The sequence below is a fragment of the Carassius auratus genome, chromosome 23 (genome assembly GCF_003368295.1).
Source record: "Carassius auratus strain Wakin chromosome 23, ASM336829v1, whole genome shotgun sequence".
In the NCBI taxonomy this organism is placed as follows: Eukaryota; Metazoa; Chordata; class Actinopteri; order Cypriniformes; family Cyprinidae; genus Carassius; species Carassius auratus.
In genome coordinates, this window is record NC_039265.1 from 8,664,603 (window position 1) to 8,691,124 (window position 26,522).

The window sequence follows — 26,522 nt, forward strand, 5'->3', positions numbered from 1 at the left end:
TTAAAGCAGTCACATTTATTGGCCTCTTCTATGCACATTTACTAAACAGCCAGACAAGCTGGCAAACAGTTTTAGAGACATTTTACAATGGGACTTTCCACAAAGATTACTAAAAAATAAATACAAGACTCAAAAGTGTTGCACAGATCAAAAATATACAAAGGCTTATAATTAATGTAAACTTTGAAAACATTTTACATAAGAAACACCCTTGAAACGATTTTAAAAGGTATTCTATTTACAAGTTTTTACAAAAAAAGAAAAAAAAAATCTTTTTAGTTGCTTGAAGACTTCAGTACCAGAAGAGACATCACGTAACTGTGTGTGTTCAGTACAGCAAGTGTTTGTCTGACTCTGAAATCCTTTGGTACACAAATCTTTGCATGTTACCATTCACCAAGCATGCTTTATTAACTTTAACAATATGAGATTTCAGTTCATAATTGCTTTTGCTATGTGTTAACTATTCCTGTTTAAATAGCCTTAGGTACAGCAATAGACAATGAGAAAACCTTCACAAACATACTAAACATCAGTGCAAATTTTAAGGTTAGACTTTACAATGTTGGAATGGTAGCTTACAAAATCATTTACCTCTGTCTTGGAGATGTATAGTCAAAGTCTTTGCCAACTTTTAGATTGCTCAGATTTACAAATGTGTGTTTTTCCCTTTGTATAACATCGTTACCTAAAGCTAGTTAGTTGTTAGTGATCGAATAGTTGATTCTTGATCCAAAGACTAAATCTCACCAAGCAAGGTAAATTGCAAACACACCAGAAGGTCAATGGTACAAAGGAGAGAAATGCCAAATACACCACTGGACATCATTAGGTTTCAAAGGATCATTAACAGAGTAGCTTATGCCATAACTTTTTTTAAAAATATTATTTATAAGTGGTTTTCTTTTCTGCATTAAATTCGTCTGTCTTTTGAAACCAGTGTTTACCAACTAAAGCTTAACCTCTGAAAAGAAAAACATAAGTCCATTAATCCATAAATAAATCTGCAGTCATAAATGTATCAAAGCCCAATATTTCATAAAAGCCAGCAAGATACTAATAATCATTTTGCATTGGTACCAAAATGAAAAACACGAAGTGGCTCCTGGAAACTGATTTTAAAAAAGCTGAACGATGATCAAACAGTAGTGAAGGTCCATGTTTTTTCACCTGTCCTTTCCAACCTTTTTTCCAACCTTTTTTATCTTTGATTATGCATCCTTTTCTGCACATCCTCATATGCACAGATTTATTTGTTGCCCCAGCAAAAGAAAGTCTTTATCAAGACGCAAACCCTCTTACTGCAGACTTGCTCTGTCTCTCAGTCTGACGTGACTCTACACCTCTGTAGTCTTTCTTTGGATATCTTACTGTGCCACAAACAGCAACAGCATTGAGAAAAGAATCTGTTTTCCATCAGTTTCAAGAATGATACCAAACTTTAAGTCCTTCATGTAACTTTCCTCATTGCCCTCTCAACATTGCAAATTCAAACCCAAAGCAACACAAACTGCAAAGGTCTCCTGACCAAAACGTCCACTACACACTTCTAAAAACTTCTACTTATCCTTCTACGATAGTATTCTGCCATGATCTGTTTACTACATGTAAATGCCTTTGAAAAGATTGTCAAGAGTGTTTCAATCAGATTTTTGACATAAACAGCTCATGGCCTTACAAATCTGAGGAGGCAAATTCCTTGATACACTTAAAAAATGATGTACCAATATCGGCTCCCCTCAAGTTTTATTGCATGCAGTTAATTTGATCTATTAAAGTGAAATATAGAAAAGCTACAACTACTGCAGAAGAGGCATAATTTCAAGTTGGCTGTAAAACGCTTGCACAGTATTAGTCCTGCTGTGTGGGTCAGTGGTCAATAACAAAAAAGTCACTTCACAAAGAGCAGAATTATATATACTTTAGAAACAATTGTTACAGTATTCACAGAATACGTTTAGTGTCTGTGTTGTGGCTGTTGTCATTTTTCTTAAATCAATTTATTGATATAGAAACCATGGGTTGATTTTTAAAAAAAAAATTTAAGAAATTTGCTTAAAAAAGATAAATACCGAATGAAAACAAATAATCATGTGGCCATTAATTACAGCATTGCTTTAAAATTATTAGATGGTGCATTAAAAAGCTCAATATCTTAAAAATGCCAAATATTTGCCTTTTATCTTCTTAAGCTAATCTCATTAAAAATACTTTTTTTACATGTATATTCGTATATATATATTTATTTTTATGTCACTTTTTCTTCTGTGGCATTTTTGTAAAATTTCTTTAAAATGTCAAAATGACATTTTTTTTTTCAGTACCAAAAGAAGTGCAATATAGTGGTTGGCCATCAGGATATTCAAACACAGCTACATTTCTTGCCCAATAATATCCAGTTGCGGGGCTAACTTGAAAGCACTTTCAAGTTAGCCCATTTATGCTACAGCTAACTATACAAAAGGCCACTCTTTGATTGTCCCAAGCTGTCTGCCATAAACAGTCTGTGTGTTAGGTTCAAGAAAGATTTTCCCTTCTTTTAATACCATCTGGACTCATTTTCACAGTTAGCCCAGTACAGTACTGTTTTTATCTTTCTAGACAATATTAAATGTGTGATAAAAAGCATCCGCAACTGAGTCACTGTGAGTAATTACAAAGTGATTAGTGTAGTTCTCCACTCTCATTCTAAAATGAAAGGTACACAAAGTATTCACATAAAATAAATATGTTCATGGAAGCTATTAGAACGCCACTACTGAAAATCATTATTAGAATGTTTTGTTCTTCTTGATACAAAATGGTACAGATGCTACGTAGTTTGTTTACGGTCTTCTTAAGAACAGGATTGAGTATGCCAAGTGCCCAGCATTATGAACTTGATGTCAAAGATTTTGTCTACACTGATTCTAAAAGTAAAGATGCATTTTTCAGGAGGAACGGTCATCGTGTGGGCTTCCATCTGAGTTTTCTGTTTCCCCTTCTGATATGGCCTGCATGGGAGCAGTGTATAGTCGACTGCGTGTACTGTAGCGGCTGCTATTCGCAGCTGGCGGCATCCTTGACCGACCTTGTCTAGTTGAGGCAGATGTGGGAAAAGCTTTTGGAGAATAGCCCTCAGCATACGATTTGGGAAAGGGGCTGGGCATGTGCTCAGGAGTTCCCTCTGGAAGTTGCTGATGTAAAGGAGAGAGTTGCTCCTCAAATGGTCTAGAACCTTCCATCAGGAGCTCACCGGGGCTTTTGGGTGCAACGGGGCTCTTAAGGATCTCTGTGGCTGACATGCGATAACTGGAGTCGGACCTACTTCCCTTTTTCAACAGCAGCAATTTGAACTCTTCATTTGAGGTACTGGACTTTTTGACACTCCTGTAAATTGGGCCTGGGGTTTTCTGAGCCCCAGTTTGAGTAGATGGACTTGCAGGCATGTTTGGGGTGCTTGGCGAGGTTGCAGAATTAGTAGCAGAGCCATTCCCAGAAACAACCTCTAAACGGCTCCGCACTGACTTTTCTCCAGAATCTTTCCTGCCCAGCATTTTTCGTTTTGACCTAAGATGACAAAAAAACAAAACAAGAGACAATAAACATTTTGCGATTTTTCAGTACTTTCTCAGATCATCAAAAATCTACCAGATAAACACACCTGTGAATCATGGCAAAGAGATCCTCTGTTGTGCGACTTTTACTTGGTGAAAGGAAAACACTATCATCCTCAGTTTTGGATTCGTCTGTCAGAGGGGACACAGTTGGATCGCTTGGTGTTGACTCTGAAATAGACAATCTGAAACTCATTCCAATTCGAAATGTCTAAACTTTCCACAAAATGGAAGCTAGTTTACTTAGTAATAGAAATATTACACAAACAAACCTTTGCTGAAATAGTCCTCTGTGTCTGGTGTTGATCCTTCCTGTACAAGTTCCTGTGAGGCACTTCTGGTTGGAACACCTGATGTTACAGATTCTTCTCCAGCACTACTGATTAGATAAGCTTGCAATGTCTCTGATCTTTGATTGACAATATCAGGCACTTGGTCAAGACTATCTGACCTCTTTCCTACACCATTCTGACCAGGGCTTCCCTCATTTGGCTCAGATTTCCATGGTTGGATTTGCTCCACTTCCAGACTACTCTGAGGAAATAAATTGTCTGAGGTGCTCACCTCTTCTAAAACTTCTCTAGAATTCACAGAGATCACTTCATCCATGTTCATCTGCTCAGACGGGGCCTTAAAAGCAGTCATGCTCCAAAGAGGTGATGGGGCTAATCTGTCATATCTATTTCTTGCACCAAAATGGCTTGCTATATTCTTATCAGCTAGTCCATCTACTGGGGTAAACAGTGATTCACAATTGTCCTGAGAGGAGGTTTCTGTGAAAAGGGGTCTATAGGGTGGAGGTTTCCTAGTTTCATGGGGTTTATTGTGAGTAGGTGGGGTAATGATAGTCACAGTGGGACACTTAGGCCTAGTGGCAGTATCAGTTATAGGTCGATCGTGGCTCCCTTCTCCAGATTTGCCAACTGAACGTAGTTGAACTGAACGAAGTACTGTAGGAGTGATGGCCAAAGGACTAGTGACTGCCAGCTCATCACTAGAATCTGAAGTTGCCAGACTCTCACGCTTGGTATCTGCTGAAGCTGCTGCTTTTTGTTTGCTCTGGTGGAGGATGTGCATCTGGTTTTTGCGAATTGAAGGCTTGCTAACATTGGGAAGGGCACTTAGGTCAAGATGGGAGGGAGGTATGATGGACAATTCAAGGTCCCTTTTGGATGAGTACTGCTGCAAAGAAGCAAGTGAGGACTTCCTCTCTGGGACTTTGGGTTTCCTTTTGCCACCAGTAGGGGACATTGGGTGAGCATTTGGGAAGAAAGTTGACGGAAGAGATGATGTTGGTGTCTCTGACTGGCTTGAGTAGCCACTGGAAGGTGATGCTAGACCTACCAGCTTTTCTGGTGAAGGCAATCTAAACTCACTTTCCACCGATGGTAATGAAGGAGTGGTGGCCCTAGATCCGGACTGGGAAGTCTGGGACTCAGAGCTCTCCTGTGACTTAATGCATTCAATGACAGTGGTACCCGTAGCTGTGCTGGAATTTGACAAAGATCTGTAAGGATCACTGGATTTCAAGTCATTAAGAAGCCAGAGATCTGCATAGTCTGACTGGACAGCTCCCTCATCCTTGAAGGAATGTGTTTCTGTGGCGCCAAACAAAGCAACTTCTGGAATTTCTGTAGAACTCTCAACACCCCAAGCCTCCAGTGGCTCCTCACTCTCGAGCTGACTTGAGGATCCTCCGTTCAACCCCACATGCTGTGTTCTCTCACCGGAAGACATAGATTTGTTCTGACCAACAGCATTCTTTGGTTCGATCTTGTCAGTGGGAGGTCCAACATGGCTGCTTATTTTCCTCAAGGATGAGCTGCGTTTTGGTGGGGATGGCTTCACCTTTGGTTTACTTAGAGAGAGACTACGTCTCCCAAGTGTGTTTGTTTGATGTCCATACTCTGCCTGCTGCTGGTCTACAGATGCATAGTTATATGTGAAGCTTTTGCTACCTTTAAGACCACAGTCAAAGTGCATGGAGGTATAGTAGCCCTCAGCATCTACAGAAAAGTGTGAGGTGGTGTCAGCCTTTTCAGATGGTGGCCTATCTGTTAAACTTTCTAAAGTGGCTATGCTAGCAAAACTGGGGCATTCTAGGATGTTCTCTGCCCTAGAGTGCTTAGGACTGAAGTCGGGATGGCAAGGCATGTTGTGCCTGTAATGTGGATAGCTCCACTCACCCTCACTGGCAGTGCTGACTCCAGCATCATCAAGCATGTCAGTCACAGTGGAAGTAAATGAACCTGTCCTATGGCTACGGAGGTCTTGTGATTGGTCTCCAGGATATGGATCAATAATGAAGCCAGTGGAGTCATCATTAGTATTGGTAGCTGCATTCAGCGATAGTTCTGAATCACAGTGGGATGATCCGGTGAGTGGAGGTGAGGCTGCAGGTGGAATGGTCTCTGATGTCTGGGAGGGACAGGTAGAACTGCTACCACTCCAATTGCCGCTCGAGGATTGGTGATCCTCCTTGTGGTCCATTTGGCTAGTCAGCACACCAGCATTGGAAACGGAGTGAATGGGGCTACTGAATGTATCAGAACTAGAGGAAATCTCACAGCTACCCATGTCAGCTTTCCGAGGCAGATGGGATCGACCCCTCTCTATCCAGTCATGTTCTGTACTTCCAGCATGCTGCTTGAATTTCAAACTGTTATGCTGGTCCTCTGGGATTGCCTGGTCATCAGTGCTTTCTTCATCATCTTTTAGAATATGTTCCCCTGGGACTGGTAGGAAATCCTCTGCCTCAAACGGGGACAGTTCTTCCTCATCCTCCTCCTCATCATCCTCATCACTGTCATCATGGCCTTCGTCCACCATTCGCCCTGCCTTACGCGGGAGGCTTCGAGAACGCAGATGGGAGCCTACTGAGGCGGTGAACATTGTGTCAGAGTTGTCAGGCAGAGAAGATATGTTGCCTGTGGAATGGGATAGTGACACAGTCACACCCTGCACCCTTTGTGATCTGATCCGTCTACGTGAGGGTGCTGCCCCAACAATCAGGGATTCTTCTGTCTGGCAACCAGAGTCCTTTGTGCTGAAACGAGAGAGTGTGAGATCCTCTTGGCAAATTTCAGGGTTGGTATGAACTATCACTGTACGTTCTCTGGCCACCGGAGACTCATCAGAATCTAAAAAACAATAAAAGATTTTTCAGTAATAATGTTTTAAACATGCCATTTATTCTTATTATTTGTCTTATTCTTTACGGTAAATAAACATATAATGGAAAATTAAAGAGTAATAAAAGAGAGTTCACACACCAAAATCTTGCTGCACGCATCTGGGAATGCCAGTGATAGTTTTCCGTCTCCTTAGCTTCCTTCGCCGTTGAAGCACTGATTGAGAATGGACTAGTGAACAGCGCACACTGGCCTCTCTGTCGAACCCAACCCCTGCAAAGAACACCAGACATGTGAGAGGCTGTTGGGTGCAAGCCACTTTTTTCTACTTCTCCCTCCCATGTTTCTCACACTCATAAACCACTGAGATTTTTGATGCTAAATACAATATTTTAGTCAAGATGAAAATAATGTATCTTAACTAATACTAATTATATATATTTTTATATATATATATATATATTTATATATATATATATATATATATATATATATACACACACACACACACACATACACACACACACACATTTTTATATAGAGTATATATTTTATATTTAACTACTTTCACATCATATATATGAATAAGTCTGACTTTCTACACAAGTTATGCATCAATATACAAGGCTAACAACACTTCTCAGAAGAAAAAAAAGTATGTACTATACGATCATAAATGCAACAAAAAGATGGTTTTCATTCATGTTAAAATATTTTAACTGACACAAAAGCACACTGGACAGTACGCAACATCATGCAAGGTGAAAGGAGCGACATATTCAGGACGTCAGAACAGAAAACAACCAGGGTTGAAAATGGGAATATTGCTGTCCTACCCGACCCCAGCCTTACTCTAGACTGCAGTCTGCTGCTGTAATCTTGAGCTCTATTTGTTTTGATGTTTGTCCAGTGTCATGCATCATGACTCTCATGTGATTGCAAGGCTTGGCCCTTTAAGCACCAATTACACCACTGTGCCTGTGATGTGCAATTTCCAGTCAACACTGTCTTTGACTCAGTCCTCTCTGACACGCACCTCAAAAGTCCCGTTCTAGTCAAGCCCAGAGTAGATATATTTGGCCTCTTTGTAATTCTAATGCAACTGATTAGCATGCACAAAACGCTTTCTTGACTCTTTGCATTTCCTGGCACAAAGTAAGTTACCACGACAACTGAGAACTTTTTTGTTTCAAATTTCATGACTTGCAGATTTTAACCTACTTTCCAGTTTGTCTAATTCTGTTATTATTCTAATGTATCTGGGTGATTCTCCAGTTTGGGCCCTTCTAACAGCGTGAAGAAAGAAATTCTCAAAATCATGTTTCATCTATGTTAAAACATTAATCATGTGTCATGGAATAAAAAGGCTCTGTTCATGGCCTTATTCAACATTTAACAAAAAAATAAAATAAAATAGCAAATGTCTAAAGCAATTATAATCTACGCTTTAAAACTAGAAACTAAAAAAATCACACATTTACTTTAGCCATCTATGTTTCAGGACTACTAACTCTTAATTTATAGAGTTAGTGGCCACTTAGCGCTAATTTAAAGCAGTGTGTGCTAGTAATGTGAAAATCAAAACAGCTTTTTTCATTAAATTAGAAAGCTACAATAGCCAAAATGAGAGTGTTATTATGGCTGAGATGGCAAGCCCTTCTCTCTCTCTGCATGTTATTCTAAATGGTGATGGTTAGGGAATGAAGTGTCACTGATACTGAAGGGGGAAACTTAATGGACATGTAAAAGATCTCTCACTTAGGAAAGCTGATATCGCTGAGGGAGAAGTAGCGTTGGTGCCCTCCTCTGAAAACAACACACGCAAAATTCAGCGTTCTCACAAGATAATCCTTCTGTTCATTGATGCCAGAGGAGAACTTTGGTCAAGATGATGATATTCTCAATTAGATTTAGTTATGAGGTGTAACACAGACTGTTCAATAATAAATGTCATTTATAAACCATTAATAAACAGTTTGTAATGCTTAACAGATCATTTGTAATATATATATTCACAAAGCTAGAATTATGAGATAATGTGCTTGTTAATGTTTACTAATGAACTGGAACACTATCTAATAATTAACAGATTATTATTTCATGTAAATTAAAATGCTTAAGTCATCAAATATCCAGTTCATGTAATCACACACTTTCCAAAAATCTAAAGGAGTTTAATAGAAATGTGTTAATGTACATTCAAATTCTAACAAATGTCAGTTCAAATCACATATTGTCTAACAGTGTAAAATGTGGTGAAAAAAAGTTTTATTAGTCATTTTAAACACATCACAAACTATTAATGTTAACATATTATTCACTCAATCCCAGTGACCACAAAACCAGTCAATAAAAAAAAGAGAGATTTATAAATCATCTGAAAGCTTAATAAATAAGCTTTCCATTAATGCATGGTTTGTTAGGACAATGTTTTACTGAAATACAACTATTTGAAAATCTGGAATCTGAGGCTGCAAAAAAATCTAAATACTGAGACAAAGAAGTTGTCCAAATGAAGTTCTTAGCAACGCATATTACTAATAAAATTTTTAGTTTTATACATTTATGGTAGGAAATGTACAAAATATCTTCATGGAACATAATGATTATTTTTGGCATAAAAGAAAAATCTATACATTTCACCCATACAATATATTGTTTATATACCTTTCTTTTCTTTTTTTTTTACACACATTCACAACATCACTAGATTCTAATGGACCAAAGTTCTCCTTTAGTAGTGACAGCGTCACCAGACTTTAGCCTTATAGTATGTGAAACATGTATGTTTATGTATAAATATACTTGTACTTGCAACAGTAAGATGAATACAACCATTAATTTTCTTTATTTTAATGAAATTATGTTTTACCCCAAAAATATGCTGCTACTATTTATGTGTCAAACTCAGCCCTGACTCAGCATGCATTATCGACAGAAAACACTAGGGGGCATTTACCTGTTACATTAATGGGAACGATGCATGATGAGATGATTTGAGAGTCCGTCTTCATCTTCTCGTCTGGGGTTGGCAGTGGTAAGATTCCAGCCCAGTTGGTCTGTTTGTCCAGCGTTGAGGGCACGTTCGGGATTGGATACTTCGGCCAGTGGCCCAAAGCCACCACCTCTGAATCAGAATCCACTGGAGGAGCAACCTAGAACAACATTACGGTGTTGAATATAAGGGTTACTGAGGTTGGAAAATCTTTTATATTTGTATCGAACAAATCGATGATGGTTCCACTTGCTTTAAAGCTTTACACCATGCATTCAGTTGATAAGTGCAGTTTATGTTTCTAAATTGGCATAATATTTCCAATTGGAAAAGGATGTTGGGCTGTTTTTTTATTATTATTATTTTATTATTTATTATATATGATTTTTGCTAGTTACAGCAATTGGATACGTCATTATTGCTTTTGGTCCATTTTCACGCATTTTCAATGTGTACGTATGCTAAAAGTTTTAGCAGTGCACTTGTGTGCAGTATACTTCAGTGCAAACAGCCGTAGACAAGACCCCACAAAAATCTATTTTGATTTCATGAGGTCTGTGAAAAAGTGAAACAACATACTAAAAATTTAAAACTTAAAATTAATATTTTTAGTTTTACATGCACATGCATAAAGAAACACTGAAACAAGTAGTAAGGTAAGTAGCAATGGAGATGCATTAGTGTACAACAGTTTCAAGTAAAAGTTATTAAACAAAGAAATTAAACAAATGCATATTCTTATTAAGTATAAAACACAACTCAAGTTCAATCCCTTCTTTTCAGCTTTCACTCACAGCACCTGCTGAAGCACACTTGCTAAATCCTGTCAGATAGTTAACTTAGCAGTTATTCTGATCAGTTAACTTACCTTGTGGAGTTTACAGTGTTAACTAAAGAGCTTTGGAGAGTTTAGTGGCTGTCACCCTGCCACATATGAACATGCACATTGTTAAAGCGAGCTGTGATATTTTGTCTCGGTGTGTCTTTTCCCATCCGGCCAATGAGGATCTCACAATAAACAGCAGCCCCCCCCCAAAAAAAGTGTTACCACGGAAACTTCTCCCAAAACCAGAAGAGGACGAAAAGAATGAGGGAAGCACCACAAAAAGAGACGGACAGAATCAAAAGGAGTTTATGACCGTTTTGTTTGCCAGCACTGAAATGAGGGGCGAGGGGTGAAGTGGAGTTTTGAAAAACACGGGATCAAAGCAGGAAAAAAAAAAAGAAAAAAAAAAGGAGTGCATGGAGCCAAAATGAGCAGGAGAGGAGGGAACGTAGGGGGCTGGGAAAGAGCCAAATGTGACGGTTTGATTTCTCCATCTGGCTCGTGTTCAAAAGCTATTTTGATTAGAAAAGAAACTAGACATTAGGGGAATGAAAGAATGCCATTCATGAAGTTCAGCAGCAGAAAGAGAGAAACACAGAGCGTAAAGGAGCACGAGGAAACAGAAAAAAAGTGACCATTATAATATGTATACAAAACCTATATCAAGAGTCCAAAATTTTAATTTTGGCAACCTTGCAATGGCAAGTGATTAAATAAATAATAATGTAGATGTAAATGTAGATAAAATAATAATAATAATAATAATAATATTAATAATAATAATAATAATAATAATAATAATAGTGTTTTATATTTAAAAAGGAGTGAGACATAATTGTAAAGTTTGTCCATAATAAAATAATAGTAATAATAATATGTATATTATATATATATATATATATATATATATATATATATATATATATATATATATATATATATATATATATATATATATATATATATATATATATAAATATAAAATAAGCGAGTATTGGCAGAGTTTATTTTGCCATGTTCATTGCAACCACAAAGGATGGCCAAAACCCATCACAGTCATTTTAATTATTATTTTTTTTTTTATTTAAATTAATTTTGGACCTTAAATATGCCTTAAAATAGATCAGAAAAGACCAGCAACAACAAGTGACAAGTGAAGAGAAAATTTCAAAAGGGACCTTATGACAGAGTATTCTATTCGCTCTTTAAAGGATCTATCTTGGAGTCAGGGGTTTGTGGGTGAGCCACAGTGCCCGGAGTTGATGGGTAATTATATTTTTCTGCCACAGACACACACACACACACACACACAGTCAGACAGACAGCAGCTCTACCCTATCATTAAGAAACCTCAGACCTGCGCACTTCCGTGTGTGTGTGTGTGTGTGTGTTTCCCATAGACATTCTTCACATAGTATTTCAGGAGCATAATGCTGGAGAGGCTATGAGAAGGGCAGTGTTTTATTAGTCTGTGCTAGTGCTGATTTATACAGCAATACCAGGGTCAGAAACAAGGGCAAAGATAAAGAAGATCATTCAAAGTGACTTGGATTTGCCAAAACATGTGGAAGCCCATTTCCATATGTTATAAAAAAAGGGTATAATTAGACATTTTAAACTTTGTAAAAAATTCTGTTCTTCAATGCATTTATAAAAAGTTTTACTAAAACTTTTGAATGTAAGTTTATACTTTTATAAAGGTCAAAAATGCCCAATCAAAATCAATTTACACACATTTTACATAATTTGCATATTCAAATGAAATTTCAAGTGTACTGCTGATGTTAGAAGGTAGTAGCATCCGAAGAGGAGTTATATAGATTAGTTATATATATATTATAGATATGTTAGACAAACACAAAATAGTCCTGTTAAGATGATAACATTCAGAAGTTAATATCTGATTATATGTTTATAATAAAACTTATTAACACAGACATGTTTTGAAGGCTCTATCTTATGTAAGATGTTCTGTTAAAGCACTGATCTAGAAGCAGTTTTGGCCTCATCCCCATGATTATGATTTGATTAAGGATGTAAAACTGTTTCTAGATCAGCGTGAATGTAGGATTTAGGAGACATTTGGGGGTAAAATACCTTTCTGCTCCATGGGGAAAAATGACAACACTCAGTAGGGGAGGAGGACCGGGTGCTTTGGAACTACAACACATACAAACACAAAGATGGACATGAATGTGAGGATGAACATGAACACATGAGGGTGCATCTGCGTCCATATCAGAACTGAAAGAACAGCTGCGAGTCACGGGGCTTGTCAAAACACAACGTGATAATATAGATTAAATACAATTAAAAGGTCGTCCTCAGTTCTGCAGCAACTGAAACATTTATAACACCCAATTCACATCTAGAGTTATTATGGATTATAGACTCTTATTTTGGCTAGAGATGATGATTTAAAGTTTTTTCTCTTTTTTTTCTATTGATGGACTGGAGTGGTGTGGATTACTTGTGGATTGTTGTGATGCTTTTATCAGCTGTTTGGACTCTCATTTTGACGGCACCCATTCACTGCAGAGGATCCATTATTGAGCAAGTGATGAAATGCTAAATTTTTTCAAATCTGTTCTGATGAGGAAACAAACTCCTTATCAGAATAAATCGTGGATGGCCTGAGAGTAAATAAATAAGCACAATTTCATTTTGAGGGGGTGAAATATTTACTTAGTAAAGGGATGTGATCCAGCACAGATGACTGAACACCTGTCAACAACCCATGAACACCCTGAAATAAATATTGTTATTATAGGAACCATAACAAAGAAATGAACGTTGTTTGTCCACATGGCTTGCTGCAAAAGAGGAGTTATTTTCATAATGACTAGCCTTGTACAAACAAGTAAGAGCTTAATGTCCTTAAAGCACGACATCCAGTGAGACACTCCCTGTTTTTTAAAACAGCTGGATCAAAATAATCATTAAATAATCATTTGACTGGAATGACTACTCGTGCATGGGTAAAAAAGAAAGAAAGAAAGAAACTGGCAACCTGATTAAAATAGATGTTTACCTGCATGTACTTTACTCACAGCGAGTCACAGATACAAACTATGAGGCTGAAAATAAATGCATCATCTAAAACATTATGATTTTATGAACATCAGTGCAAAGAAAATGTCAAAAATCTCTAAATGACTGTGAAGTATGTGCATGTTGATAACATACTTAGCAAGTAATGTCCCTTGTGAAAAAGAAGTGTGCTTAATTGTTTAAGTGTGCACTTATAGCATATTTAAAATCCTAAAAGTATATTTTTAAGCAACCATACTTGCAGATAATATAATATTAGTGAAGTGAAAGTTTACGTCATGTCAGTACTTTCATTCATCAAGGGCATTTTCTTATTTTCTTATTTTATATCAATATGTTTTAATAATCTTTTTATCAAGTATTAAAGTACACATTTTGATGTGTTGACTAGCATACTAAAGCACTTGTAAAATATGTTATTATAATTTTAACTGTTGTAGTGTTATTCAATATAACATTTAACCTGTTAATTGCCTGGCTGTATTTTCTATTACCCTTTTCCCCTATCACATATTTTAGTAATCATCCTAAATTAGATATTATTTGAAAGTTTATGTTGTTATGGAATTTGTTATGGTACTTTAAAGTGGGATCCTCCTTCTTTTGGGCAGTGTCAAGTGTAATATTACAAAATTTACAGCAATATTTACATAATTAAAAAAAAAAATATATATATATATATATATTTTTTTTTTTTTTCACAAGAAAATGCATTTGAAAAGTTGTTGGGGTGTCACCCAGTGGCTATTTTTGGTATAGGGACAAAAAATTCTCAAAAGAACTGTGATTTTTGTGATATCAACTTAAAATTTGAAACATAACTAAGTTAGACATGCAGTTTTAAATAAAACTTTTTTTTTTTGTACAGGGCATTTTCTTTACAGTAAACTTACACTTCATTTTTTTTTTAAATGCCAGCTTTAGTCATGTATTCCAAAGTGTTCATGAATTACAACCAATGAAGTTTGTGTATTTTCATATCTATGTTTAGAAATGGGGGTGACAGTTAAGAGGCAAAAGTTAATACAATAATTACATTTAAATGTACTGAACTGCAAATTTCACCATTTCAAATATCTATTTAAATAAATATACATACATAACATACAAATTTCAATAGAAATTACATTAAAGTACATTTTAGTGTACTATAAATGTTCGGCAGCAAACTTTAACCATATTTCAAAGACAAAATAAGAAATTATGGAATTATATGCAAAGACATGCAATTTTAGTGGGTCACTCTCTTAACACTCTTAACTAATTCCATTTAGTATAAATTTGAACTATGATATATTTTAATTTAATTTCAAATAACATGCAATATACTGTCCGAAAATATTATATTAATTATGTGCTTAAGTATATTCTTTTAAAATAGGTTATTTTTGTAATAAATACTTTTTTGAAAAAAATGCTAAAGTGCACGTCTTTTTCAAACGGCAAAAATACAAAAATAAAGGACAACAAGAATGGATTCATTCAGCTAAAATCAAAAATCTCCATGCAGTGTTTCAGCGTGACACACAGGTGTGTGTTTACCTGTGCTTGTGTTGTCTGAGTTTCTATGTCTCTCTCTGTCCTTTCCTAAACACACAGACACACCATCATCAACATCGTCTACAATCACACTATAGATCAGAGCTGCAGGCCAGTGGCTCGATGTTTACCGTGGTGAGGGGTCTGTCTCTCTGCTGGCGTCTGCGGTGGGCATGGGGCGACGGGTAGGTGGGCATGGGCGGAGCCATGGAGATGGAAATGGTCACCCTGCGCTCTCTCTCGCTGACCTCCTGCCTCTGCTGCTGGTCTGATGAGCAGTTTCACACACAACAGACAAATCCGTAAGTCAGTTTTATCAAATGACCAATTATATCTGGAGCAGGAAATAGTGCTGGACGAGTTACACTGAAGCTGAATACTTACTTACTTTACCTAAATAAAATATAATAACAGTGACGCCTGCAAGCACCACTAGTATTTGGAAATGAGTTCTATGAAATAATAATCATAATAATGATGTTTTGTTTTTGTCCTTTTTTCAATCATTTAAATTTTGGTTATTTTTGACATTTATTATTGATATGTAAAGTGGAGATTTAAAGATTTAATGTATCATAGCATGTGGATGATTTTTGTCATCTGATATTCTTCTGCTGTTTTACCCACTACGCATTACACATACAAATTCGTTGATTCTGTTTAAAGAATACACATGTTCATATTACTATAATTGTAATAGTTCTATCCTGTCATTTACAGTGTTGAAATGAAAGGAAATCTTAATATTAGATTAAAAAACTTACAAAAGAAAATTAGAATTGTTTCCTTGGCAACTAATTAAAATAAAATAAGCACTAAATTACTAAAACTAAAACAGAAACGGCAAAATAAAGCAACCTTACTAACAACATTACTAAAATGTTAAATGAAAATATAAACAATAAGCGAGTTCTTTTTTTTTTTTTTTTTTTTAATAAATACTATAATAGTATATAAATAATACTAAAATAACACTGGTCCTTTAAAAAAGAAACCTGATGCTTCTATCTTCGACCTCTAGAGGGCAGTGTTCACTGCCAGTGGATGGAGGATTTTGACCAGAGTGAACCACTTTGCTTAGATGAGCTCAGAATGTGTTCACTGGGTGATTGATAACTAATCAGTGTTGATTCATAAGTGCGTCTAACCTCTGTACAACGCCCGCAGGCTCTGTTTGGCATTTCGATGCAGCTCTTCCACACACGCGGGCCGAGTCGATGGCAGGAACACATTTCTCTGCAGGTGCCATGGAGCCTGATAATGTCCACTCAGTTTACTCTCAATGTCCAGATTAGACAGCGCTGCAGATGAAAGAGAAAATCTGTTACAAATTATCATTTGTACATCAGTAACCATATGTTTTATCATCCACGTTGACATGTGGAAGACACATACCAATAGTTTTACAACCTATATTCTTCCCTCTTCAATAAAGTTAGTTAGATTCAGACATTATTGCATATCCTCGTCACTTTAAGCTTTACCAAGATAATCTATGCACACAAAGTGAAACAATAGTCTTCAGTTGATATGAGATATCTATCTATCTATCTATCTATCTATCTATCTATCTATCTATCTATCTATCTATCTAGCTATCTATCTATCTATCTATCTATCTATCTATCTATCTATCTATACTATTCTATTTGTGGTTGAAAAGTAAATGCATGTTTTGTGACTACACATATTGCAGACACACATTCATTTCTCGGTTATGAATAGACATAGAGTGTCTGTGTGTCTGGCTGGGATGCTGCAGGCAGTTTTGACTATAATATGAGTGAATAGACGTTCAGCTCCTCTTTCTCTGCCGTCATTAGCACACAGCAGCATTAATGCAGCACAATCTAGGTCACAAACTCAATAGAGCACAACTCTGTGTCTGTGTTATCTCTGTGTGTGCTCCTTTAAGACACACACACACACAAGTGCACACATACACACTTTAATATCTTCCACACTTAACAGCAAAATTACATTTTATGATGCAAATAAGAAATGTGACCCTGGACCACAAAACGAGTCAATTTTTTTTTTCAATTGAGGTTTGTACATCATATTAAAGATGATAAATAAGGTTTCCATTCATGTATGTTTTGTTAGGATAGGACAATATTTTGGCCGAGATACAACTATTTGAAAATCCGAAATCTGAGGGTGCAAAAAAAAATCCAGATACTGAGAACATTGCCTTAAAAGTTGTCCAGATGAAATTCTTAAAAATGCATATTACAAATCAAAATGTATGGTATTTACAAAATATCTTCATTGAACTTATATTTAATTAATATCCTAATGATTTTTCGCATTAAAGATCGATAATTTAGATCTTCTATGACATCTGTAAATGTTCAGTAAACTAAAAACAATTTTCCAGTATTCTATGGCAACATTGGGTAAAATCGGGTAAAATAAATGTTTTATTCTTGTGTTTTAATAAACTAATATGTGACAATACTTAATATAAATTTTACTTAGACTGGTGTAACGATGCTGAAAATTCAGCTTTGCATCACGGGAATAAATTTATTTTTTACAATATATGAAAACCAAAACTATTTAACTTGTAATGTGTTTTCACAATATTACTGTTATTACTGTATTTTTGATCAAATAAATGCAGCCTCGGTGAGCATAAGTGGACTGCTAAAACAGAAAACAATCTTGCCACCCCCAAACTGTTTATTATCCCCAAATTTACACAAATCCCATTTAAACATGATCCTCTACAACACAGACATGCTGATCAGTGGAGCATGACATCACCCTAACACAGAGCTCTTCTGAGGAAATGCATCACGGACCTTGTTTACACCAGACAAGGTTTCCTCCAGTACCTGCTCTGTGTCGACCTGGACCCGTTCTGCTCATATGCCTGTTCTGCAGACCACCTCTGCCATCCCATACCCTGTTCCCCTTTGTAGCTTTGCCAGATTATTTCTCTCATTTTTGCCCTCTGAGGATGTCTCCCATCTGGGACTGGATTCAAAGGTTTTGTTTAAGGGGAATAAGCTGGACCGGAGTTCTGGGTCTTGATCAAAGACGCCTGACTGTGAAGATGAACCGACCCTCAGATGTAATGCCTTTCACTGTGAAAAATAAAGCTTCCAGAGACAATTTCACATGTCACAGGAGAACCTGGGGTTCAGAGAAAAACCTGCCGGGCCTAATGTGTCCTCTAGAACCAATACACTGATCTGAGGAATGTATCATCAAGAACTTTAAAGGTTTTTTAAAAAAAATCTGTTCAGTAAGGCTGTAATTATGGCCTTAACAATTTGGTAAAAACAGTAATATTGTAAAACATTACTACACTATATGGACAAACCCAGTGACTGGGTTGTTTTGACCCAGCGGTTGGGTTACTGCCCAGAAGGTTGGATTAAACATTAAACCCAACTGTTTGTTGCAAACAACTCAATTGCTGGGATTGTCCATATTTAACCCAGCATTTTTGGCATGTATAACTGAAAAAGGACTATTTTCAACATTTATATATTAAAATGTCATTTAAATAAATTTTCGGCATCGATAATCTCATATTCAGTGTCACATGATCCTTCAGAAATCATTTTATATGCTGATTTGCTGCTCAACAAACATTTATTATTACTATCAATGTAGAAAAGTTTTTGCTGCTTAATATTTTTGGTGGAAACTGTGATGCAGTTTGTTTTCGGGACTACTTTGATGAATAGAAAGTCCAAAAGAACAGCATTTACTGATAACTGAAATCTTTTAATCAATTTAACGCATCCTTGCTGAATCAAAGCAGTAATTTCTTTCAAAAAACATCTTACTGACCTCACAGACTGACTGACTGTAGTGTACACTCTGTGTCTCTGAGAGATCACAAGTCAAGTCAAAAGATCTAACCTCTGATCTCAAGCTTCATTATGCCAGACATTCTCAATGACCTTGAAAATATGCTTAGTGACCGTTGTTTGAAGGACTAACCTGAGAAATCCCCAACAGCATGTCAGTTTGTCTTGTTTAATTGCACTCGGCTGTATGGATGAGATAAAAATCGTAGCTTGATTTTCCTGAATTCACCCTAGTTTGAAGTTTATTTACAGTGCCACCCTTCTAGTCTTGGGATGAAATGTTCACATCTGTTAGTCCGAGATGACTCATTCTGTGAAGGCCACAGCATGGTAAATAGGGTGATGGTGACTGGGCACTCAGTGAGGCTGGAAACACGGGGAAGGTTTAGAGCAGGGTTTCCAAGTATGCTCCCCTAGGGGAGACCCCCCACTGAGGACTGAACTAATGCCCTTTTTGGTTGTCTTTATCCAGATAGACATGGCTCCAGTCAACCATGGTGATCATAGTAGCATCTCAGTATCTCAGCCTTTGAGCCCCTGCAGCCCATCAACTCACCATCAGCACGAAAACCAGCACTGATGTCCTAGACGGCACCATGCAACTAAACGCAATAAAATCACATAATGCAACTGAACACAGAGGCATGTTAAAGTTACATTTCACTGATCTAATTTAATTTGCAAGTCTACATTCAAAATGTCTATGCTGATATGCACATCATTTTTATAGGGGTTAAGTGGAAATAAAAAGTATATTTTGTTTAACTTATCACATAATGGGAGGTTGCACGTTCAAAAATAAATAATGCTAAAAAATTATAATAGAAAAGTATTAGTATAGTATTTTAGTATAAATACTAAAGTTACATTTTTAATAAAGTGTGTACATTTATTAAAATATACATTTAAATGTAAAAAATTTATTATTTAAAAAATGATCAATAAAACATTAAATATAAAAGTTTTATTTATTAATAATAATAATATATTTAGGATAAATTATATGCTATATGTAAATATATATATATATATATATATATATATATATATATATATATATATATATATATATATATATATATATATATATATATATATATATATATATAAAACCAGTTATTTATATTCTTGTGCATGTTTTTGTGGAGAAAACCGATTTGATTTGACCTAAAAACATAATGTTTCGTACTCTGGAAAGGGTCAAATGAGGACAATGCATAAATAATAAAGTGCATTAAAAAAGAATGAACAGTGATTCTGACCCAGAAGCCTTTCTATAAATCCATAACAGAAACCACAGCAGGGAACTTACAAACCTTTTTACCTACAAATGCTTAGAAAAGCCAAAACCAAAATTAATTCTCATGTTGAGACTGCAGGATTCTTTCTATTTCATTCCTTTGTATATTAAACAGAAAATATGCTAAAAATGGGAATTTTTGCCAAGCAATAATAGATCATCCAGAATTTCTCAAGCTCAGTCAGTTAATCCAGGACGAGGTAGTTGTGCTGGGGAGGGGGCTGGGAGCTCTCTTCCTCATAAAGCTGTTTGGTTGTTAGTTGTTTAGCAGCATGGGGTAAAGAGCAACCCAGCAGTGATCTCTAACAGCTCTTTCGTTTTATCCCTCCACAGTCCAAACACCTCAGTACTCTCAGAGAGAAGGGCATTTGTCTGTGTGGGTACTTTCAGCAGCTGTTACACCTAATTGATAAACACCCTAAAGTGTTTCCACACTAAACTGAGAAAAATAATCAAGTTGAGTGAATTTATAACATTTGAGCATAGCATTTTAGTGCAAAAGGGGTTGCACATTTTCCAGGTGATCACGGAAGCAGTTATTCATCAAATGATGCTTAAATAATAGAGATCTCACTTTATAACTGGCCATCAATCCATTCAACCAAGCATTAAACAACAAAGACAACATGCAAATTAACATCGCTATCAACAGACACAATTAATTCTTAGTGAATTCCCCCTTCTCCACACAAATCAAGAGAAATCTGGCCAAAGTAGTCACCTCCAATGCCTCTGCTCTGCATAGACATGAATAATCAGCTCGGAAAAACAATAGAAATGGTTAATGGAGACTGCTTGTCTACTGATGGTATCATCTAAGATAAGCCAACAGGTTTATTCTGGCATGAGAAGTGGAGATGGGAAACAGAACGGGCTTTATCACTGAACCTTTTCCTTTCCTGATGTTTTTCCCTGCTATTCTTCTATTATCCATAGATTAAACATGGTGGAACTTACATTTTTAATGCCACAGATGGAAAGCTGAGCTAAAGTTGGAGGCCTTGGCGTGGATTCATGCTGGATATTCCAAAACCTCAAACATTCATTTTCATTTTGGAAGTAAATTTAATAGATATTTCAACTACAACAGAACATACTTTCAGAACATTTTATATAGTTACAGTGTTGGATTTCATAACATTCTCAGCATTATCTTCATCTCATCTCTTTTGCTGTAAATATCAATGGTGCAGAATCTAACCTTTATATGGTTTATATACCTGAATCTGAAATAACCTGAAAAAGGCCAGGGATTTGCATTAGTGACAGCAACCATTGCCAATGCAACCAAACAGAGCTTAACTTTATGCAAAAATATGATGTCATGCATTATGGCAGCTTCCAATGGCAATCCAGAGTGTGGGTCATGTGATCCGCCAACTGATATAGTTACTTAAGGGACATCCTTACAGATTTTCAACCAGCTTTGTAGTTTTACCAATTCAGTAGAATATCAGAAGTCTTTTGTTGACAAATAAACTTAGACATCTGGGTGAAATACAAAACTGGTTGAAAAGCAGCAAAGTTGACCTTTAAACAGCAGTGATGCACTTACATATATTTGAATTCAGCATTAATTATTTTCATGTTATGTTCAAGACCTGATGCAAAAAAAGAAAAAAGAAAAATGAAATAATAAAATATTATTTAAAAAAAAAATCATTTTAAAATGTTTAAATGCTTAATATCCTTTTATTAAACGTTCAGATTTTTATGAATAAATCATATACATGAATAGAATAAAATAAAATGAATGGCTGAAATTAAATGGCTGATGCAAAATTCAATATCAAATTTCACCCATGCCAATATATCATGCAACCCCTTTACAGCTGACTTGCAAGCAAATGTATAACGACTTGATTAGCAGCAGTAATTTTACCTGCTGTCAGGGTGAACATACCTTAAGGCTGCCCTATTTCCCAAGCTCAAACCCACCATCTTCAGTCTACAGTCACCCTCTAATCAACAGACACTGGTTGTGACACAAACCCTGTGCCAAACCCAGACCGTTGACATTCCCCAATCCAAACACACCACACACACCTTCCAACGTGGGAAAGTCTAGCCCTCCAAATGTTATCCATTCATTTCAATGACACCACACCTCACTGAAGACCACCTTCCCTCCTCTTGGGTAACAGCACATTTGGTATTACCACAATTGAAATGTTTTGTGTTTACTTACAGAAGAGCCAAAATAACTAAAGTGTGCCAATTCAGCAAATCTTCCAGGTACACATCATCACAACCATACAATGCTGTTAATAAATCCACTGAGCCATAGAAGAGCCAAAGTAATGCATATTTTACATTGTCAGTATGATGCAAAAGTAAATTTAGCAACATTCAAAGTACATGAGTTAACTTAAATTGGAGTTTCTAGGCTATAAACAAACTACATCCAGGGAAAAGATTGCAATGCAGGATTTGGCAGTTATGGATAAACTCTAAAATATAAGACGCCATAAGAAGCTACAAAGTGTAGCATTCAAGATGTCACTGTAACAGGAGACATCTACTGTACCTTTAGACCGTAACGGCATGCAGCATCCAAGAACCATGACTGTAGTGGAGCGTCTCAGGCAAGCTGGTCAGCAAGGGATAAGTATGTCTTTATCTTTCCTCTTGTTTTTTTCTCGTGTTTTCATTTGATTTTCTGCTTCAGCCCCCTGGGGCTTGTTCATCACCCTCATGGAATCACAGCACACTTCTCTCTCTCTCTCTCTCTCTCTCTCTCTCTCTCTCTCTCTGACTGACTAACTGTGACCTCGGGCTACTTTCAGCTCAGCTTTGCTGCAACATCTGCAACACCCCCAGTCTCCACCCTGTTACCCTAGATGTCCTCTACCCCCCATAGACCATGCACATGGTTCAGTCCAGCTGCAACTTGGGCCGCTATAATCCCTTTATGCTTCACTAGAGCGGTCCAAAGAAAGGAAGCACAGGGTCGCTAATCCGCACTGCTGCCAGTGGGACGCTGGACAGTTAATGCTGTTGGTTGCACAGGCTCATGCATGTTTGATTCACAATGATCAACAGTGCAAGGAAACTTATAAAATCAAATAACTAATTTGACTTTTCAATAATTATAAACAGTGGGACACTTTTAAAACTCTCTTGTTGACAATCTGACATCAACTTTTGGCTCAACCAATGGTGCAAGTTTGAGGGCAGGACTACGTGTTTGTCCAGATAATTGTGGACAAAGCAGTTTTGGAGACATCTTTTGGGGGTCTTCAGTGGTGCAGAAATTACAACTGCTTTTAAAATACATGTATAGCTTTATTGATTTCCAGGCTGGAACAATTAAAATGTTTCCAAATATCCCTAAATATTAATCAATAGTAGAATTGCATTACCATTCGCTAATGAAGCTGGAAGACTATAGTAAGCTTGTTAAGACTTCTGGGGACACCAATATCCAATGTTAGGGATCTAAAACAACATATTCTAAACAAAACAATTACATCTGTAACTTTCTCCTGGGCACCAGACTAAAGTAACTGCATCCTGTCTATTGATAATACTGTAAAGACCCCCCAGTGAAACAATCCGTAAAACAAGGAATTGATCTTCTTATCGCTCTAAAGGAACCAGTATGCAGTTTACAACCTATTGTTTTCAGACACAAATTAAGGTGGAAATGGCTCAGTTACTGGAGTAAATGGCTTTATTTACTGTGAGTTGTGGCTAGTGTGCTAATAGACTCGTATATATGCCTGTGTGTGTGTGTATGTGTGTTATGTTAGCTGGTACACCAATCACTGCTTTGTCATGATAGTGTAGAAGATTCAGAGAGGAGGCAGATGGTAAACTGCTGCAATCCAGCTCTATAACCTGGCCTATATGACAGAAGAAAAAAAAAAAATAGCATTTCCTTGGTGTCTCAATTGTTTTTCAAATTGTCCAGTTTGGTCAAGACACCTAAATCTGCAATCAAAAGTTGGAGATTTCAATATGAACTCAAATATACTTCAAAAATACTTATAGAAACAATGCTATTCACATGAATTATATAGCTCTACTGTACGCTAACACCTATTTAATTTTAGGAGAAACTTCTGAAACAAAGGTTATATAATTATCCTGCTCCCTGGAGGGTCTCAACTGCATAAGTATTGCTGACTAAATGAGAGGGGGCTTCACATACAGTGCTTTGACACTAGTCTCAGAAAGATGAGGACACTTATTCTGTGCTGATCACAAACACAATTATAGAGAAAGAGAGCGACAGAGAGAGAGAAATCCAAGCCTCTGTCTTAATCTCCTCTAATCCGACTCACTCTCAGCCTCCGCTGACCTAAACTCCATCATGACCACATGCTGGATTGAGACCAGAGTGTTTAAAAATACAAAGACCTTACAGAGCTGTTCTCACCTGGGACAAAAGAGGCGGGGCTTGTATAGAAGGAAGTGCATGTGTGTGTGTGTTAATAGAAGTTCAAAATTCCTGACAACGTTGAATTGTTGGTTCCAGATATGTCCCATACCTGACATGCAGTTTATGCTTTTAGAAAATATGTTTCGCATGCTTACCAAGACTACATTTATTGATAAAAAATGCAGTAAAATATTAATATTATGAAATATATTTAAAATAAATGTTAAAATAACTTTTCTATAACTCCAGTCTTCAATGTCACATTATTTTTCAGAAATCATTCTAAAATGCTGATTTGCAAACAGTCATTCTGCATAATATTTTTGTGGAAATGTTTATCTTTTTTTTCTTTTATTTATTTATTTATTTGAAAGTTCAAAAGAAAATCTTTTTATTGAAATATTAATATTGGAACATCATAAATGTATTTAATATCTTTATCTTACTGCTAAACACCAGTAAGCTTCTTCTAAACACCACTTTTGAAAGACAACCATAAAATAAATAAATATGTTGGTGATGTTGGATGTAGGACCAGATAGGAAATGGTTATGTGTTTTATAAAACATTTCAGCAATATTATGAAAACACCTCTGCCGAATTAAGTATGTAGAATACATTTTTTTAAGTTTTTACAATATAGTTGTGTTAGCTGGGTCCTATCCAGCTATCTCCTGTCCAGGATGGTCGTAAATTATTTATCTGCACTGTATACATGGACAAAAAAGTTAGACTGTGAAATAAGTATGATTGAATCAGTGAGAAGCAGGAAAGGGAGGAGCTTAAGTCTCAGACAGCAGGTAGACCAAAAATAACACGTCTAATGCAGTCAGCTATAATTTGGCAGGGTAACCCTCAGTCTGATATGAAGCCAAGAGTGCCTGTTTGTGCGCGCACACACACACACACACACACACACACACACACACACACCAAGGCTGGTGGGTCAGTGGATCTGTTATAAGTGCTAATTCATCACTGCTACCAAAGTGTGATTAACTTTTCAACACTCTTGTCCTAAAGTAAGCATGTTTATATTTAGCTACCATTTGAAAGTAACTCCATCGCCCCCTTGAGTACTGAGGTTTGTAACTGCACACTGCGATTTGCACTTGCAGTTTATAGCCATGGTTTCTAGTCCTTTTATCGAATATCTCCTCCATGATCTCAGCACAGGAAGAAAAGCTTTCCCTGTAATTCTCTCTGTCTCCTGATCTTTGTGATGAAGCTCTTTGATCTGCTCTAAGTGGGTGGAGCTCATAGATCATCCTGGAATGTGATTGTAGGTTTTATAAAGCCTGAGTCTGCCAGGCAGGTTCATGACTGCTCCAGCCGCAGCTGCCCCGCAGGTAACAACCACAGTCATCTACATTACACACCTTCAGGTCTTCCTTCCTGGAGATAACAACTTTTATTCAAAATGAAAAATATATGAGAATTAGAACAAGATTCTGTGAGTAAATGTATGAATACTATTTTTTTTTTTTTTGTATGCATTTGTACTATATAATGCAATGAATAGTACAATGCATGAATATTTTAGGAAATTTGATTCAAAATATTGCTCAAGTAGAGTTGATTAAACTTCCCATCTGCAATTGAAATCACTCAAAGAGGAAGCACAGAACGTCTTTTCTCCACTTTCTTAAACTAACACTGGATCGGGCGACTTGGTTCTCCTATCCAGGGCTAAATTGCAGTGGTTTAGTCTGTGACATACCACCTGACCGCTAAAGCTAAGAGCACACATGGATGGTATTTGTGTGCTCCGTAAGAATGAATAAGACCAAAACTGTGCGGAACGCTGACTGGATTAAACTGTATATCCACAGTGTCTTGTTTTCATTAGCAGGACGCCTGTACCGAATCATTA

At 36.5% G+C, this 26,522-nt stretch overlaps 1 protein-coding gene across 4 annotated transcripts in view; it reads right to left on the reverse strand.

Annotated features, from left to right (window-relative positions):
• Positions 1-159: 159 nt before the first annotated feature.
• Positions 160-26,522, reverse strand: part of nhsa (Nance-Horan syndrome a (congenital cataracts and dental anomalies)) — a 93,181-nt gene continuing 66,818 nt past the window's right edge. Inside the window, exons 2-11 of one of the 4 annotated variants that reach the window (XM_026199610.1) lie at positions 16,287-16,439; positions 15,270-15,406; positions 15,142-15,186; positions 12,646-12,708; positions 9,687-9,882; positions 8,486-8,533; positions 6,869-7,000; positions 3,869-6,736; positions 3,644-3,767; positions 160-3,549 (exon numbers count right to left, since the gene is read on the reverse strand). In XM_026199610.1, coding sequence (XP_026055395.1) covers positions 2,931-3,549; positions 3,644-3,767; positions 3,869-6,736; positions 6,869-7,000; positions 8,486-8,533; positions 9,687-9,882; positions 12,646-12,708; positions 15,142-15,186; positions 15,270-15,406; positions 16,287-16,439 — 4,385 coding nt within the window. In that variant the 3' untranslated portion in view covers positions 160-2,930. Of the gene's footprint in view, positions 3,550-3,643; positions 3,768-3,868; positions 6,737-6,868; positions 7,001-8,485; positions 8,534-9,686; positions 9,883-10,590; positions 11,261-12,645; positions 12,709-15,141; positions 15,187-15,269; positions 15,407-16,286; positions 16,440-26,522 lie in introns of those variants that run through there. The other 3 variants (XM_026199612.1, XM_026199611.1, XM_026199613.1) reach the window with 3 other exon arrangements.